The 15,719-nt window shown below is 48.2% G+C and overlaps 1 protein-coding gene across 1 annotated transcript in view; it reads right to left on the bottom strand.

Annotated features, from left to right (window-relative positions):
• The window catches only part of Stard9 (StAR related lipid transfer domain containing 9), an 83,396-nt gene that overhangs the window by 13,142 nt on the left and 54,535 nt on the right, over positions 1 to 15,719 (bottom strand). Inside the window, exons 21-23 of the mRNA XM_075961898.1 lie at positions 12,365 to 12,555; positions 11,428 to 11,902; positions 84 to 10,136 (exon numbers count right to left, since the gene is read on the bottom strand). Of these exons, the coding sequence (XP_075818013.1) occupies positions 84 to 10,136; positions 11,428 to 11,902; positions 12,365 to 12,555 (10,719 nt within the window). The remainder of the gene's footprint in view (positions 1 to 83; positions 10,137 to 11,427; positions 11,903 to 12,364; positions 12,556 to 15,719) is intronic.

The following is a 15,719-nucleotide window of genomic DNA, read 5'->3' as shown; positions in this document are numbered from 1 at the left end:
GCAGAGCTAACATCTTACTGTTAAGTTTCCTAAGGCCCTGCCTTACCTTGCCCACCCTCACCCTCCAGGTCCAGGACCCTTACCTGGTGTAGGGCTTCTCCCAAGAGGGCACAGCAGGTTTTTGAGGAGTAAGCACCTCCCCTGTCCCACTCTGCAGCACCTTCAGCAGGGCATCTGTCTCCCCAAAGCCACGGTGCAGCTTTGCTTCTGTGAGTTCCACACTGAGTGAGGGTTTCTGGACCCCAACTTGCAAAGGGATGTGCTCCAATCGGAGCCACTCAGGATCCTGGCTGTAGTCGTCAGGAGGTTGCAGGGGCCTTTGTGTTTGGTCTGCAGAACTGGAATCACACCTGACCCCTAGATTCTCACTGACATGCAGCCCTCTACAAGACTTATCCTGAACTCTATACCAGTTATCAAACTTGTTATGAACTGGGAGGTCCCTCAGGCTGTGATGCTGGAGATCAGAGGACACACACACATGTGAACTAGGGCAGAGCAGCCCCACAGGTTGGCAGGCCTGAAGTGACTCTACAGTAGGCCTTTGAAGCCCTGTAGCATCAGAGATGGGACAAGGGCTCAGGGGCTGAAGACCTCGCCATGAAGAAGATAGATCCAGGCTGGGCTGTGGCTCCACTATAGACACTGAGCTCTCATCCCCATTTGCTATCCTGTCCTGCCACTGACTTGGCCTCCTGCTGTCCTGTGGACCATGCTCCATGGAAGCCACCCTCTCAGGCACAAAGCTGTCATCTAATTTCAGGCTCCTGTGTCTTGGAGGAGGAGATGGCAGTCTGCTTGGGTCTCCAGTGCTGCTCGTGGGCTGAAGCTGCTGAAGGGCCTGCCCTAAGACACTAACTTGGAGACTAGAGTTCTGCTGTGAGCAGCATGGGGGGCTAGAATCAAGAACTAATTTCTCAGGACACTTTTCTAAGGGGCTCTTGCCTTCTCCATCCAGAGACCTAACTCTCCGAGAGACACCAGACTCATTAGTGGCTTGAGAATTATCCATTGAAGGTCTTGAGTTACCAACAGCAAGGTCAGGGCTGACGTTAATCTCCTGGAAGTCTTCAAGAGGATGAGCTGAGGGAGCTGATAGAGTCACACAGGCTAAGGGGTTGCTCAACTCCTGGGTGCTGGCACTAAATGTAAGGATTGGAGAGGAAGCCCTGTCCACCAGCACGGCACTCGAGGGGCCCATGTTCTTCTGGGTACTAGGCTCCTGGGTGAACTCTGAAGTACCAACTAAGAGCCCTGAGTGATGGGAGATGCTGGAACTGTTGACCACCATGGAAGATTCCTCTGGCTGCAGGCTGGCAGGTGAGGAAACATCAGTAGAAGCTGGGGGGCTCACAAAAGGGAGGTTCTGCCCAAGATGGGCTTTCTGAAACTTCAAGTGTGATGAGGGCACAGGAGGGCTCTGTAGCTTATAGTGGGGACTTCCTTCATGGGGATCTGGGGATTCTGTTTCCTCTGCCCCTTTCTTCTCAAACACTTCTGGGACATCTCCCTTTTCTTGAACCATGGTGGCGATACCTGAGTCCATCACTTCAAGGATTACACTGACTTCCTGAGGCTTGACATCTTGGGCCTGGAAGGGCAGAGGAGGTAAGGCCAGGTCTGTCTGGATACCCTCATCAACAGTGGTCTGAGTAGAACCGTCCATCATGAGGGCCTGTGGGGCCTCATCTGGGGAGTCACTCTTGATGTTCTGCTCCTTTGGGACTACATTTGGCTGAGAGAGACTCCCAAGCAGCTCAGAAGTGCTGTGCAGAAGCTGTGAGAGGTGGAGAGAAAGGTTGTGCATGCTGGTCCAGGAGGCCAGTTCAGAGTCTGACATTGTCCTGGCATCAGACTGAGCAGAGATATCGGTGCAACTCCCGTGGAGCCTGCTGCCTAGGGTCTGTGTTCCCTGCTCAAAGGTATTCATCCTGGCCTGCCCCACAGCACAGCCTGTCTCAGATGGGCGAAGCAGTATGATCTTATCTACTGCAGCTGTGGCACTCCCTCCAGCCAGAGGCCACTCACTCTTCAGACAGCCTCTCCTCTCAGAAGAACCCTCGAATGGAGGTCTCGTGTCAGGATCCCAAGCTGAGGCAACTCCTTCAGATCTAGTCAAGATATGGGGCTTCTCCATGGCAAATGAGGAACTCCCTATTTCCCAGTCTTCCTTTGAACTTTGATCACTCTCAATATTGTTGTGCATGTTTGACTGATCCCCAGTTTTGGCGTCAGTGCTTACATGGGAATGAAATGGGGATCTCTTGTCGTCCAGGGCACTATCCATGCTGGAACACTGAGCCATATTTGATGGTATTAGGCATTGGGGTTTCTGGTTACAAGAGTCAACTGCACTTCCAAACACATACTGCTTCCAGCCAATACGCACAGGTCCCTGTGGACACCAGGGCAGGACAGAGGAATTTATGTCACTAGAACCAAAGTGCAGTACTTCTTTGTCCACCTGAGAATGACAGTTCTCTGGCATACCCTGGACACTCAGTTTATCTGTCTTTCCTTGATGGGCCTGTTCCAAAGTACCAGGCATCCAGTTAGTCATGAAATCAGGGGTTGGCATACATGACACAATAGATGATGTTGGATAAGGAGGAATGACAGGTTTCAGGGGCTCGTGTTCAGTGGGGCTATTGTTCAAGTTACAAGAAGCTTTCTGATTGCAACCCTGAGTCTTTGGAGATGTTGGCAATGGATTTTCTAAGGAATGGCCCCTGAGAAGGGGGCTCCACAATCTCTTTGGCCCCTGTGCATCCTCATCTGTCAGGGAAGGAGACTCCACACTCAAATTTAATTCTTGAAGAGATCGAGATGAGCTGATCACAGAGAACTGAGGTCTAGGGGAGTACCTGGAATGCTTAGTGCCAGAGAAGACTGCAATCACAGGGAGTGCGTGCCTGGGGCGGAGAGCCAGCTGTTCCCTTCCAGAGTAGAGTTGACCAGGAGTCGGGGCAGCAGGCTGTGATGTTCCAATTTGCCCCAAGGGCAGAGAAGCTGAGCCTGCAAGGTCTGAAAACAAAGTCTGGGACACAGGAGACTTGGTTACAACTATCTCCTCTCTTTCACTATCTCTAGTATGACAGCCATCAAAGCCACCTTCATTTGAAGATGTTAGATTTCTGACCTGGGCATGGTCTTTGCCACCTCCTGAAGCTTGCTCTCTTTGTTGCTCTTCTTCCTCCCACGAAGTCTCAATTTGAGGATGGCAGGTGTGTTTTAACCTATGTATAAAATTGGCTTGAGGACCCACGCAGCTGTGACCTCTGACCTCAGTGGAAGGTTGTGTCTTTCCTGAGCAGTGTCTGGTAGTATTTTCTAAATGTCCATACTGAGCTGCTATTACCAGTGTACCATCAACAGATCCTTCATTTAAATTCAGGGTATGTGGTCCCTGAGTCACTACAGGAGGTTCTGGCTTGGATTGAGAGACCTGTGCATTCTCCCCTACAGAGTTATCCTTCCAAGTCCTCAGTGGCTCAGAGTGTGTTCCTGCAGGATTGGTTGTATAAACATCCTTAGGGGCAATGCTGGTCTTCCCTGAAATGTTTTCCTCAGAACCTTCAACTGACCTTCCACCAGCAGCTACATGGGTGAGGCCATTTGCCTTCACTTCTGAGGTGGATAGGGAATAGCAGCGTTGAGCTGGAGAGGAGACAGCAGCTGCAGTGGATGGGTTGGGGACGCTGTTGTCTACAGACCCAGGTTCTACATTAACATGCTCATGCTTGGGAAATCTCTCTACTGTTCTGTCCACTTCACAGTCCCTATATGGAACTATGGAAGGTGAGTGGACAGGATGTGGAGCAGCCTGGGGAGTTCCTTTCCTAAGGACACTGTCTCTATAACACGGCAGAGTGGAGGCATGGGAGCAGCAGGCAAGAACAGCAGTAGGTTGAGAACCATTTAGTTGAGAAATCATTCTGTTCTCTTCCTCCTCATAAGATGAGTCAAGTGGCCTGCTGACTCTAGTTCTCCCCTCTAAGACAAGGCACTCTTTTGGGCACAGACATGGCGCCTCTTTTCTAACTCCACTAAGATGCAGGCTAGGGATCTGACCTACAAGTGGAGTTGACCTTGGATTCTTGTTGTCAGCTCCATGGGCTTCTGCCAGGTCAGAGTCAACATTTCTCCACTGGACAGGATGATACATGTGAGCTTCTGCTTCAGCCTTTTTAGGAGCCCCTGGTTGAACAGCACATGGCGTTGGACTTGCCTTAATTTCTTCTAAGCCAGTAGAAGCATCTGAGCACTGGACATAGTCTTTCTTGGGCCCTAAAAGGCCTGCAGAATTATCAACATGACAGATCACAGACTGACATTCATAATGGACTGCTTTTCCTTCCTGTGTGGTCACTAAGATTTTAACTGAGCCTCCTCCACATGTACAATCTAGACGTCTAGGTTCCTGATACTCTGGGATGCTGTCCTGACTACCAAAGGATATGCCCTCTGCAGTTTTCCATGAAGCTAACTGGCTTTGCCCATGCAGAATCCTGCCAGGATCATCACAAGAAGTTTGAAAAGGTAAGACAGACACTTTCTCTGATCCCACCCTCCCATCCTGCTCTACAGCTGATATAGAAAGAAGCCTGTCTGAGGCCGAAGGATCAACAAAGGACAATGTTCTGGATGTTTCTTTCTTTGTCTCCATGACTTCAGAAGACTCAGACCATCCACTTGCTCCACAAAACTGTCTTGACTCTCTAGTACAATGTCTTTTTTCTAGACCTGGGATTATGTGAGAGGAAGCCAGCAAATGATGCCCTGGTCCTCTGTCAGTTTCAGGGCTGGGCAGATGCTGAAAGTTCCCTGCACTGGGAGGCACGGCTTGCACTTCCTTCTCAGCATCCAAGAGGTCTGCAGACACAGCAGCTGGAGATGCCATATGCAGTCCTCGGGCTTCATTTCCATTCCTGGTGCTTCCCCACCCTAACTTAACCATTTGCTCCAGAGGCCTACCAGCAGCCTCAGAAAAACACCCTTCTTGTGAAGTCTCATAAGGAAGGACTGTCACAAAGTCATTAAGCTGCTTCCTCTGTGCTTTTGCCTGTCTGATCTCTGCCAAGATAGCCAGACATATGGATGCATGTATAGAGGAGTCAGGTAGCAGCGGAGGCTCTGGATCTGGCACCCTCGGTAGAGACAAGGATGTTGAGCTAGCAGACTGCTGATCGGACTTCTCTTCCGTCTGCCTTTCCTCCTCACCCTGGTCACTATCTTCCTGTAGGAGGAAACTGACCCTCTTTTCAGCCTGCCTTGAGACGCTGTCCAAGGAACTGTTTATTTCTTTTTGTACAGTTGCCTCAGATTCAGAACCCAAATCTTCCTGGATAGTCAAGCCTGTTGAAGTGACTCTGAAGTTCCCTCTCTGGTCTTCTTGGGAGCTAGTGCTTCCTGTTATCCAGTCCTCTGTCTCTAGTAGAACGCTCTCTGGTATAAGTGACTGATCATTAGCTCTCATAACTGTGGGCGTCACAGATTCACACCAGGCAGTGTGTGCAGCTGAAGCATCCTCTATACCACTTCCCTGTGGGCTACTGCTTCTGGCTCCTCCACTGTAATCCTGATGCCCTACTCCAGTTGCCAAGGAACTTCTATTAATTTTCAACATTGTAGGCTCTAACATGTACTCAACTGAAGAGATGCCTCTAGTATCAGAGGCATGCAAACAGCTTCTTGGTAAGCTTGGAAAATCCAAGGGTTGGGTACCACTCAGTTCTCTATCAGGAAGAGTTGCAGAGAAGCCTGTCTGATTATGGAACGGGGAGACAGTTTCCTGGATGAAAAATGTATCCTTACAATCCTGGCTTGGAGTTGGAAGTTTTTGGGTCAGTGAGACCGAAGTCTCTTGCAGCTGTCCCCCCTTTTCCATGGCCAGTTCTTCAACTCTCCTGTGAGCTTTTGCATCCTCCAACTCTGAATCACTTGGGAGTTCAACAGTTTGGCTTTCCTGAACACTTCCCATAGTCTCTGTTTCCTTGAAACTTTCCAAGGTCCAAGCCCGGTCTTGGAAGTCTGATGATGCTTTTAACAGCTCGCCATCCTTCTCAGGAGAGCTCTTTACAATGGGCTGCAATGGCAGAGCACTGGCTAACACGTTCATTCTCTTTGAAATGTTGCTAGGCTCTCTGAGAGCTATGTCCTTCTCCAAAGAATCACACATGTCCCTTGCATGCCCATCTACTCCAGGTGGTGGGTGTGAGTGTTCACTCTCAGACTTCCCCTTTTGTGCATGTCCCCTTGACCTAAAGGGGCTTCCTATGCTTTTCTGAACCTGGGCATTACTGATAGCATTGTTACCCTCCATTTCCCTAGCTTCACTGTCTCCAAAGATACCATCCTCAACCTGTATTGGAAAAGATGGCTGACTCTCAAAGAATGGATGTTTTCCAGAACTTCCTGGCATCAGACCATGGTCAGCCCTCTCCTGGTCCTGGCGGTCCTGGAGCATAAACTCTGTACTTGGCATTTGAGAAACATGAAGCTGCTGCTTCTGCTTGGATTCAATTTCTAAGATGTCAGTTTCCAGCTGCATTACACTCCTGATCAGCCTAGCCATTTCGTCGGCACTGTTAACTCTCTTATTCTGTCTCTCTCCCAAAGGTTCTTCTTTGGACTTTATTTCTTGGGATTGCCCATGAACCTTGCATTCTCTAGCTTTTCTTTCCTGAGAGCACATGGCTAGATGGCACCTTTCACAGGTGTACTGGGTTCCTGGAAGACTAAACTCTTCTTGGATGTCTTTGGCAATCACCTCCCTGGGAAGCACTATTTCATTCCTCCCTTCCCACCTGTGAGGTGGGCTCCCACCTCCTGTCATGATCTCCGGGCTGCTTACTCGACTGTGCAGCGATCTGAACGTCAAAGGAAGAGCAGTTTCCTCAGGTAGGACCTTCTCCAGGTCTAAATTGGTGATCTTACCAATGAAGTCAGACCTGGCTCCAGATGAAGACTGGCTGTGAACAGCACAGGCCTGGATCTGTGGTGGGAGTGGGCTCTGTTCTTCCCCACTTGCCTTGGAATCACAGATGAAGAGCAAAGTCTTTGACTCAGACCTGTCAAAGGCGACACTGCAGTGATGCCAGGCAGAGGCCTCTCCTCCTTCCTCGTGGACTGAGAAGCTGTACTTTTTATTTAAAATTTCAAGTTGATTTCCACATTCACAAACTTTGAGGCTGGTAGAAGGGAGATGATGTCTGTTCTGAGCAAAAAAACAGTAAGCAGAATCGTGGTTTCCTTCCTTTCTCGTATTTCTAGAGCATTGCTCCAGTTCTTCAGTGACTTCCATCTTCAGAAGAGTTGGCCTCCTTGTCAACTGCTGAGACTCGTCAGTCTTAGAATTCTGGCCTTGTGACAACTTGGGTAAGTTATTCCTCCAGTTAGCTTTCTGGAGGACCCGATAGCTATGACCAAAGCCCCAGGCTTCCCTGGGGGGTGGGGATGGCACCCAGGCTTCCCTGCAGGCTGGAATCTCTAAGGCAGTTTCTGTCAGGGCATCCCTGCTTTTGGTTACATAAAATGTTTCCAAGGAAGGTGGCTGTAGAGAGGATGGGAAAGGACTCCAGGGAGCAGAGTGCAGGAAGAGCTCTGGACCTGACGGGAAAGTACAAGAAGCATCTGTATGTGTTCCATCTGCTTCCTTCGCATGCTGCTGAGAATCTGCCTTCTCCTCCAGCAGTGGCTGCTGACAGCTGTTGTGACTTAGTCTTGGCTGAACAACAGTGCTTTTTTCGAGAAGAGTCCCATCTTGGGGCCAGTGGTCTGCTTTGGTAGGTAAGATATCACGATTGTGAAAAGCCTTCTTCTGGAAGAAATACTGCCCAGAGGAAGTTATCAGCCCAGGGTTCCTGCTACCCTGAAGGCACCCTCCCAAGCTGGTCTGTTTGACTTCCCATGCTTCTGTCACATAATTTGGTGTCTTATTTCCTGCTATACAGGTCTGTGCATTTATAGATCCAGAAGTCAGTGATTCTAGGTCTGCCGAGTTTGCCCCATTGTAACTCCCTTTCTCGATGGCACTCAAGAGATCAGAAGCACTTTCTAAGTTGCCACTCAAACTGTCATGCTCTTTCTCTGCTCTTAAGTGTCTGATTTTTGATATGTGGACTGGAAAGTAGCTGAAATCTAAATTTTTAGATACCCCAGGGTCAACTGGCAACTGAGTATCTACTTTATCAGAAGCTTCAGCTAGGGAGCTAGACTCTTCCTCCAGGCAGGAGAAAGCTGGCCTGGGCTCTCCCACAGCTTCCAAAACAGAATTAGAGAGTTCAAGGAGATACTTCTGCTGAAGGGAAGCCCAGTCCTTCTCATGAATACTACCTTCATGAGCCAGTGAAGTGGCAGAGGGAGCCAGCACACTTGATGTGTCAGAATTGTGTGACTCTTCAGAGATGCCGTGGTAGGTCATGTCAGGAATTTCTTTGTCCCGGAAGACACCATCAGCTCCTGGCTGAAGGAACCTTTGACTTCCACAAACTGAGGGCTTGGATATATCAGAAGCAGAGGTTATGTACAAACCTGAACTACAGGGTGGCTTAGTACTGCCTTGGGGCAGTTTGTAGCTAGGTGACAGGACTGTACCTGGTGGCTTTACTTCTTCGATATTTAGCCTGTGCCTAGGCATCTCTTCACGGGGCTGAATTTCATGTACATCAGGACTTGGACATAAAGAATGCACAGTCGCTGAGGGGCTGCTGGGATTGACCTTAGAGTCACAAGAGAACCAGGAATCCACAGATACCAGGGGGCTCTCTCTTGTAAGCTGCATGCCTTGGAGAGAGTTGGCTTGTTCAGAATAGCTTGCCTCCATTTCTGACTCGGGCTGCTCACAGTGGGGCTGGAACTCAGGATCAAGGTAAAATGAATTGCTCTTTGTCAGGAAGGCATTAGGCCTGACTCCTGTTCTGTGCTTGATAGGGCTAGGCATGCATGTTGCCTCCTGGTCTACTGCAGGTAGGGCGGCCTTGTGCAGGTGCCAAAAAGTCTCTGTAGGCATCTCATCAGAAGAACCAAGGAAAGGTTCCTCTTGCCTATCTTCTCCCAGTTCTTCAGCATCAGTCAGGCTGTCCAGGGAAAAGCTCCTTTGTGCTTGACCACATAAGGTACTGTCTGAGGGCTTCAGGAGGTGTCTCACAGAGACTGAAATTGAATGCCCATGGTTCATGGTGGAATGTTCATCCCCTGAGTCTTCTGAGGGACTGTGGTACCCTTTCTCAACAAGTGAATCCTCAGATATTTGACTAATGTCACTTTCAGAGTTCTCTCGAGCTGGAAGATGCCATGTTCCCTGAAGGTCCTCTGGCTTCAGCCGCTCCTTTGGGACTTTGGCATAGACATAAGAGAGAGAATCCACTGAGTAACTGCTATCATTGTCAGATAAATCATTGTCCTTCTCTCTTACACAATCCCTTATAGGTCTGGAATCTGTGCAGAAGGCCAGCGCGTCTGGATCCCCTGTGTTAGGTTGTCTTTTTAAAGAAATGCCATGAGGTGAACGAGAGAACTTTTTGGCAATATCTCTGGCCCTAGCTGCCAACACCCTCTGATGTTTTTTTGATGCCTTGCTTGGAGGTGTTGGTTTGGATTCTGTCTGAAAAGTCGTAATTACTTTCCCATGCCCAGCTGCTTGCTCGGCTCCACTGAGATAAGTAGAGTGGGCAGTGGTTTCCTTGGGAGCCTTGTAGGTTCCACAGCTCCCCTCTTTTTGCCATCCAGTTTGTGTGTTGCCAGCGGCTTCTAGTCTCTTAGCCCTTCTGGTCTGTGCAGCAGGGGTGTGGGTCGTTGAACCATCTCTTGACTTTAGCTTTTTAGTTGCTAGGCCCTGGGAAGACATCTGACAGGACTGCTTACTCAATAACTCAATTTCCTGGCTACTGACAGACTCATGGCTCACAGTGAGACAGGTGCCTTGGGTAGAGACTCCCTTCCTGGTTGAGGCTCCCCTGGCAGGATAGTGCCTCCAGCCTGGTGGATGGAGGCTGTTCCTGCCCCGGCAACCTGTTCTTGGAGGGTAAGCAGTAGCCTGGGGAATGCAATCTGCTGATAGGGTTTTTTCTGGTATTTGGTGAATTGGGTCAGGAACAGGTGGTGACATGGTAGAAGGATCCCAGTTCATGAAAGCACTGTGGAAATAAGGAAAGCCATCTCAGAAAAGTAATGTCCCCTATGTACTATCAACAGAAGGAATATAGCTCTGAAAGAGGATGGAAAGCAGGCCAATGCCACTCACCGTGTCCTACAGTCCTCTGCTCAATACATACAAAAGCAGACTGTTGACAACAGAACCCTGGCGCTCAGAATTCTCAGATACATACTGTCACTCAACCCCCGCCCTCAACTGCTTTATCTTAGGAAAAAGTTTAAATGAATTCTATTTCAAGCAGTTGTCCATGTGAGGAAAGCAGGAACAATTGTAATCCCATAAAGACTCAAGCGGATAGATCTAAGAGGTGGTACCATCTACAGAACTCACCCATTCTGCACACTAATAAGAAACAGGAAAGAATGACTATAGGAACTTCAAAAACTTAACAGGTGGCAGTATATAAATCCAATTAGATCTTGATTTGAAAATCCAATTCACATTTGAAGCATCTTGAGAAAATGGAATGTGACCTGGGTTTAGATTCTATCACGCTATCAACCTTGATCTTGATAGATATGATTTGGTAGGTATGACAGAATATATTTTTAGAGGTACATACTTAAAAGAAATGGTGTTAAAATTACATGCTGTTGCTTTAAATACTTTGGAAGATAGGATGGTAGGACTAGGAATGACTGTAGCACATCTTTATAGTTGCTGGAAATAGGTGCTGCATAAGTCTCGCAACTTTGTCCACGTTTAAAGTTTTCCCATAATAAAAAAATTGGTTTTTCTGCCCAGTTATTTAAAGAACAAAAAGGTGAGCAAGCATAACAGCAACAGACATTGTGTAATCTTCCGAGCAAGGCCAAGGATACACAGAGCAAGACATGAGCCTCTACTCCAGGAAATCTGGGAGATAATATGCTTCCCACCCTGGGACAGCAAACAGCAAGTGAGGAGCAGAGGAGGCAGATCCAGAAAGGAGCCTGGGAGTCATATGTCAGTTCAGGGAGGAGGCAGCCTGTGAGATCAAGGAGACCTGTGGAGGTAGGACAGAGAGGAAGCTGCATCTGGACAGTCTAGGTCTGAAACATACATGCAAATGAGGCAAGCTCCTTTAGAAGAAGAAGTGAGCTGGGAGCAAGAGTGGCTCTGCAAGGACAAGAAACAGCCTGACTGTGAAAAGATGCAGACAGAGGAGAGAAGCCTGAAGGACCAGAGGAATGAGCACCTCTCCACCTCACACATGAAGAAGCCCTGGGGAGTAAAGAACACTGCCCTGGACAGCTGGGTTAACTCCAGCTCCTGGTGCACATCACTGGTACCTGTGTAGCCGGGACAGGCGTTGGCTGCAGAGCTTTCGGAGGCTTAGAGAGTTGCAAGTTGTCCATCTGCTTCTACGCTGAGAACCTGAGCGTGAGGTGTTAGAGCTGGAGACCCAACTTGGGGCCTTGGAGGCATCATCATCTGGGAGCCAAAAGAGTGCCCTGAGCTGCTCCAGTCTTCTCTGGGTCTCTAGCAGCCTCCGCTTCTTAATGATTCTCTCCAGCTGGAATGAGACCTTCTTCTGCCTGATGTTCCACACTGCAGCCCGAGAAGTGCGTGTCCACAAGCGCTGCAGCTGCAGCACCCTCTTCTGGCTTTGAACCAGAGGGGATGGTAGAGTCCGAGGATCTGTTGGAAGCCAAGCATCAGGTGCCACAAAGGCCTCAAGTTCTTTCTCTTCTCCACTGTTGTCTTCTTGCTGTGCCTCCTGTAAGCTGGCTAGCCAGGTCTCGTCTCTGAGTAGCCACTGCTGGTCTGGGAACCAAAAACACCCAGAGAGAAGGTCAGCACTTTCTGCCTATGGCTACCTAGACTCAGACATCTCCAGCCATGGCAGGAGCTGTGAGGAGTGGAATGGATTTGATAGAGTGGTGTGGCAAGTGAGAGTTATAGGGTCTCCCTACTGAAGGGGAAGGAAAGGAAGATGTGTAGGCCTCAATGTAACAGTGGACAAGTGGGGCGGGTGGAAATGCACAGACAAGCGTGCCACTGGAGGGACTCAGCAGAAGGTGCATCATTCTGAGGGGCCATAGAGCAGTCCATTTGCTTATTTCCAACCCCCTTGTGTGAGCTTCTGCTCTCTAAAAGAAGGGAGAGAACACCTAGTACAAAAGATTCCATTTTATCACAAAGACAACAAAAGCCAGAATACAGAAGTTTGGCAGCATGGAACTGAAGAAGGCAGGCGAAGCAGACACCTTAGACAAAGGCACCTACTGTCTTTTATCTGCTGACTGTTATGTATCTGGTCCAATTCTGGGTCCTTCTGAACGCTACTCTGCCCTTCTACAGCCTGTTGCCTCAGATTCTCCACATAGCATTGCTGTTGCTCAGTCTGGGCTTTGTGGGAGATCTCGCCATTTCTTGATGTCTGCTGGTCCTTGTCACACTCCTCTTCCAGCACTTTCCTGTGACAAAAGGTCCAGGGTCACCCAAGCAAATCAAACTCAGAATTAAGTCCCTCTGAGCGTACTCCTGAATTCAACAAGGTAGAAAGAGCTTCAGACATCTGGCCTTGGAACAAACAGGTGTGTTGTCATAGGCAACTCATGAAGTCATAGAACAGGAACAGAGAAGAGTCATCAGATTATCATGTTCTTAGAATTGTGGGTTTAGCAGAAACCCAAATTCACTTTCATAAGGAAATTAGGAGAGTAAAACATGTTTTTGTTGTTTATATTTTGTTTTGAGACAGAGTAACCCTATTTAGCCCTAACTGCCTGGGAACTCACTATATAGAGCAAGCTAGGCTTGAACTCACAGAGTTCCACCTGCCTCTGCCTCCTGAATGCTGGGACTAAAGGCAAGTTCAACCACATAGTTCATAAGGAAATCATAAGAGTTAAAGGCACAAAAAGCCAAGTGTGGGGTGGCACATGCCTTTAACCCTAATATTCTGGTTGCATAGGCAGGAGAATTATGAGTTTGAAGTTAGTTTTCCTGTCTCAAAAATAAATAAGTAAAATAAAAGATAGCTAAATTAAGAAGCTCTGTCCAGACTGTGGAGATGGCTTAGTGGAGAAAGCATTTGTCATGTGAATATGAGGATCAGGGTTTGGATCCCAGAATACATATAAAAGCCAAGCAGGCATGGTAGCTATCTGGAATTCCAGCTCTTGGAAGGCAGAGGATTCCCCAGTACAAGTTGACTAGTCTAGAATTGGCAAGCTTTGGTGTCAGTGAGAGACCCTGCCTTAATAAATATAATGGAACCATTGAGAAATGCTAATGTCAACTTTAGGCCTACACACATACTCCAAACGTGCACATTCATATACACACACACAGAAGCACGTTGACCTTTAAAAATGAAAGAACTGAAAGAATTAAGGGTTTCTACTAAAATTTCCCCCAGGAAATACAGAAAAAATAACTTCAGAAATACTGGAAAGAAAAACGGTTAACCCAAAATTTTGTACATATATTTTTATATATGTAATATGTGTGCTTGTATTACAACTCCAAACCTGAGCCACAGTAATGGCTGAATTATAAACACAAACCCATCAGCGAGGCCTAGATAAACCCAGCCAAAACCCATAGAACATCAGATCCAAGAAGCAGAGTAGGGATCCATATATTCTGAATCCCCTGGGGTTACTCAGTTTTCTTCCCTGGGTGTTTCCCCAGTTCTCAGATTTACACTTGCTTGTTTGTAGGAGAGCGCTCATTCCTTCTGGGGAAGCAGCAGCTGCAGCAATTCTGCATGGGGCTGCAAGGAAGACTGCAGGATGACAGTGTAATTACCCAAGCTGCCACACAGACTCAGCCAGAAGGATGTCTCTGCTAAGCACATTTTTCAAGTTCCCTGGGTAGGTAAAAAAAAGAAAATAACTACGCTACATGTCTAGATGTGGTACCAAAACCAAGAGTTCTCATTACTAGGCAGTCAAGGACCTATATCTAGCAATGGTTGCCTTTCATCTTAGGTAACTCCAGCATCCCCTAGATACTGCCTGGTCACCACCTATTGCCAGGACTCTGCTGTACCCTCTGCTCTCCCTGGCAGTTGTCCTCTGCTATCTCAGGGCCTCACAGTCTGCAGCAGGATTTAGCAGTGGTTACTATTACTGTAGCAGCAGTGAGAGCTTCTTCTGGGATCTAGACATTTAAAGGTAAGTGTCACACCCCCCAACTCCAAATGAGAAGTGCAAAGAGCACATCTTGGAGGACAAAATTCCTTCCTGGTCCAGATCACTACTACAAGGAGAAAATGGCCATTTCCCTCCAGTTTAGAAAAAGCTCTGGCCCTCTGAAATGCTCCTCCAGGAATAAACGAGGAACAGCAGCCTAGGATGAGGGCAGCCCTGGAGCCAAGCCCAGGTAAGAGTAGAAGGAAAGACTGCCCACAAATCCAGATGGGTCATGCATTTCCTCTGTCAGTTCCACCCCCTGGCCCCTTTGTCCAATCACTAGCTTGGGAGGCATACCACCTAACAAGGGCTGGCACCAGATACTGGCTACTGTAGATGGATAGGCCCAGCACAACCTATAGGCCCTCAAGCTGGTGCTGAAAGGGCTTGATTCTGAATCAACACTGTCCTCGGATAGAGAGCATCTTCCTTCTGAGTGTTGATGAAAGATCATGTCAGTGCCCATGGAGCTGAGGATTCTAAAGATTTTAAAGGTAGGAGGAGACTACAGAGCACTCTGGGGAGGACAGTGAGCTACCTGAGACAAGAGGACAAGGAAGAAAGGAAAGCAGCTTTCCTGGAGCCTCACAGTCACTGGGGCCATGGGAATGTGGGTATGCCCACTCAAATCCTTTGGTCCGTATCACAGGATCCCTGGAAGGCGAAAGCCACACTCTTAATTTAGAGGTAAGGAAACAGGGTCAGAGAGTAAGTGACTGGCCTGAGATCACACAGCCTTTATGTGGCAGGGCCAGGTGTCAGTCTGTTTGCCCAATTCCAATGCACCTTTTCTGTATCCGGAGCTCTTTATGTTGCAGTGTTGTTCCCGATAAACTCTGCACTTTGAGAAAAACCAGGTCTTCACTCTGTCTTCCTAACAGAAACCTTACCCAAAACAAAGTCTCCTTCATAGCTTCCCCACAAAACAGGAAATCCTCTCTGAGAAAACAAGAACTTTGGCCTTAGATCCTAATTCTTCTTGGCCTGGATATCTTTGTCAGCTTTTCCAACTTGCCCTTCACTCCACAGGACCCCAAGACCTAGGATCACACTCCCTTAAACCTCTGCTGTAGCAAAGTTCAACCTGTGAGCACTCTGTGAGGGTGCACTGCTCACCCCCACCCCAGTCTGACAGCCCCCACTATTGTGTCAGACCCAAGACTGTCTTCATCTGCTATTGACTGTTCCTGACCAGAAGATCCTTCTGTGAATCCTGATTCACAGGCGCTTGGTGTTCTTGCTAGTGATCTCACTGGTACCAAGTCCTCTGCTGAACTTTCCTACAGTTAGATATGATGGTGACAGTATAGGTCAGTCTAGCTAAAAGGAACAACAGAGCTTCCAGGGGAAACCCAAGAAGGAGATTCTGTATAAGAAGGATAATGAACTAGAAAACCAGCTGATGTCAATTGCATATAAAACTAACTCAAAAGTTCAAA

This window comes from Microtus pennsylvanicus, chromosome 2, assembly GCF_037038515.1.
Source record: "Microtus pennsylvanicus isolate mMicPen1 chromosome 2, mMicPen1.hap1, whole genome shotgun sequence".
Classification (NCBI taxonomy): Eukaryota; Metazoa; Chordata; class Mammalia; order Rodentia; family Cricetidae; genus Microtus; species Microtus pennsylvanicus.
This window is presented reverse-complemented; position numbering and strand designations above follow the sequence as displayed.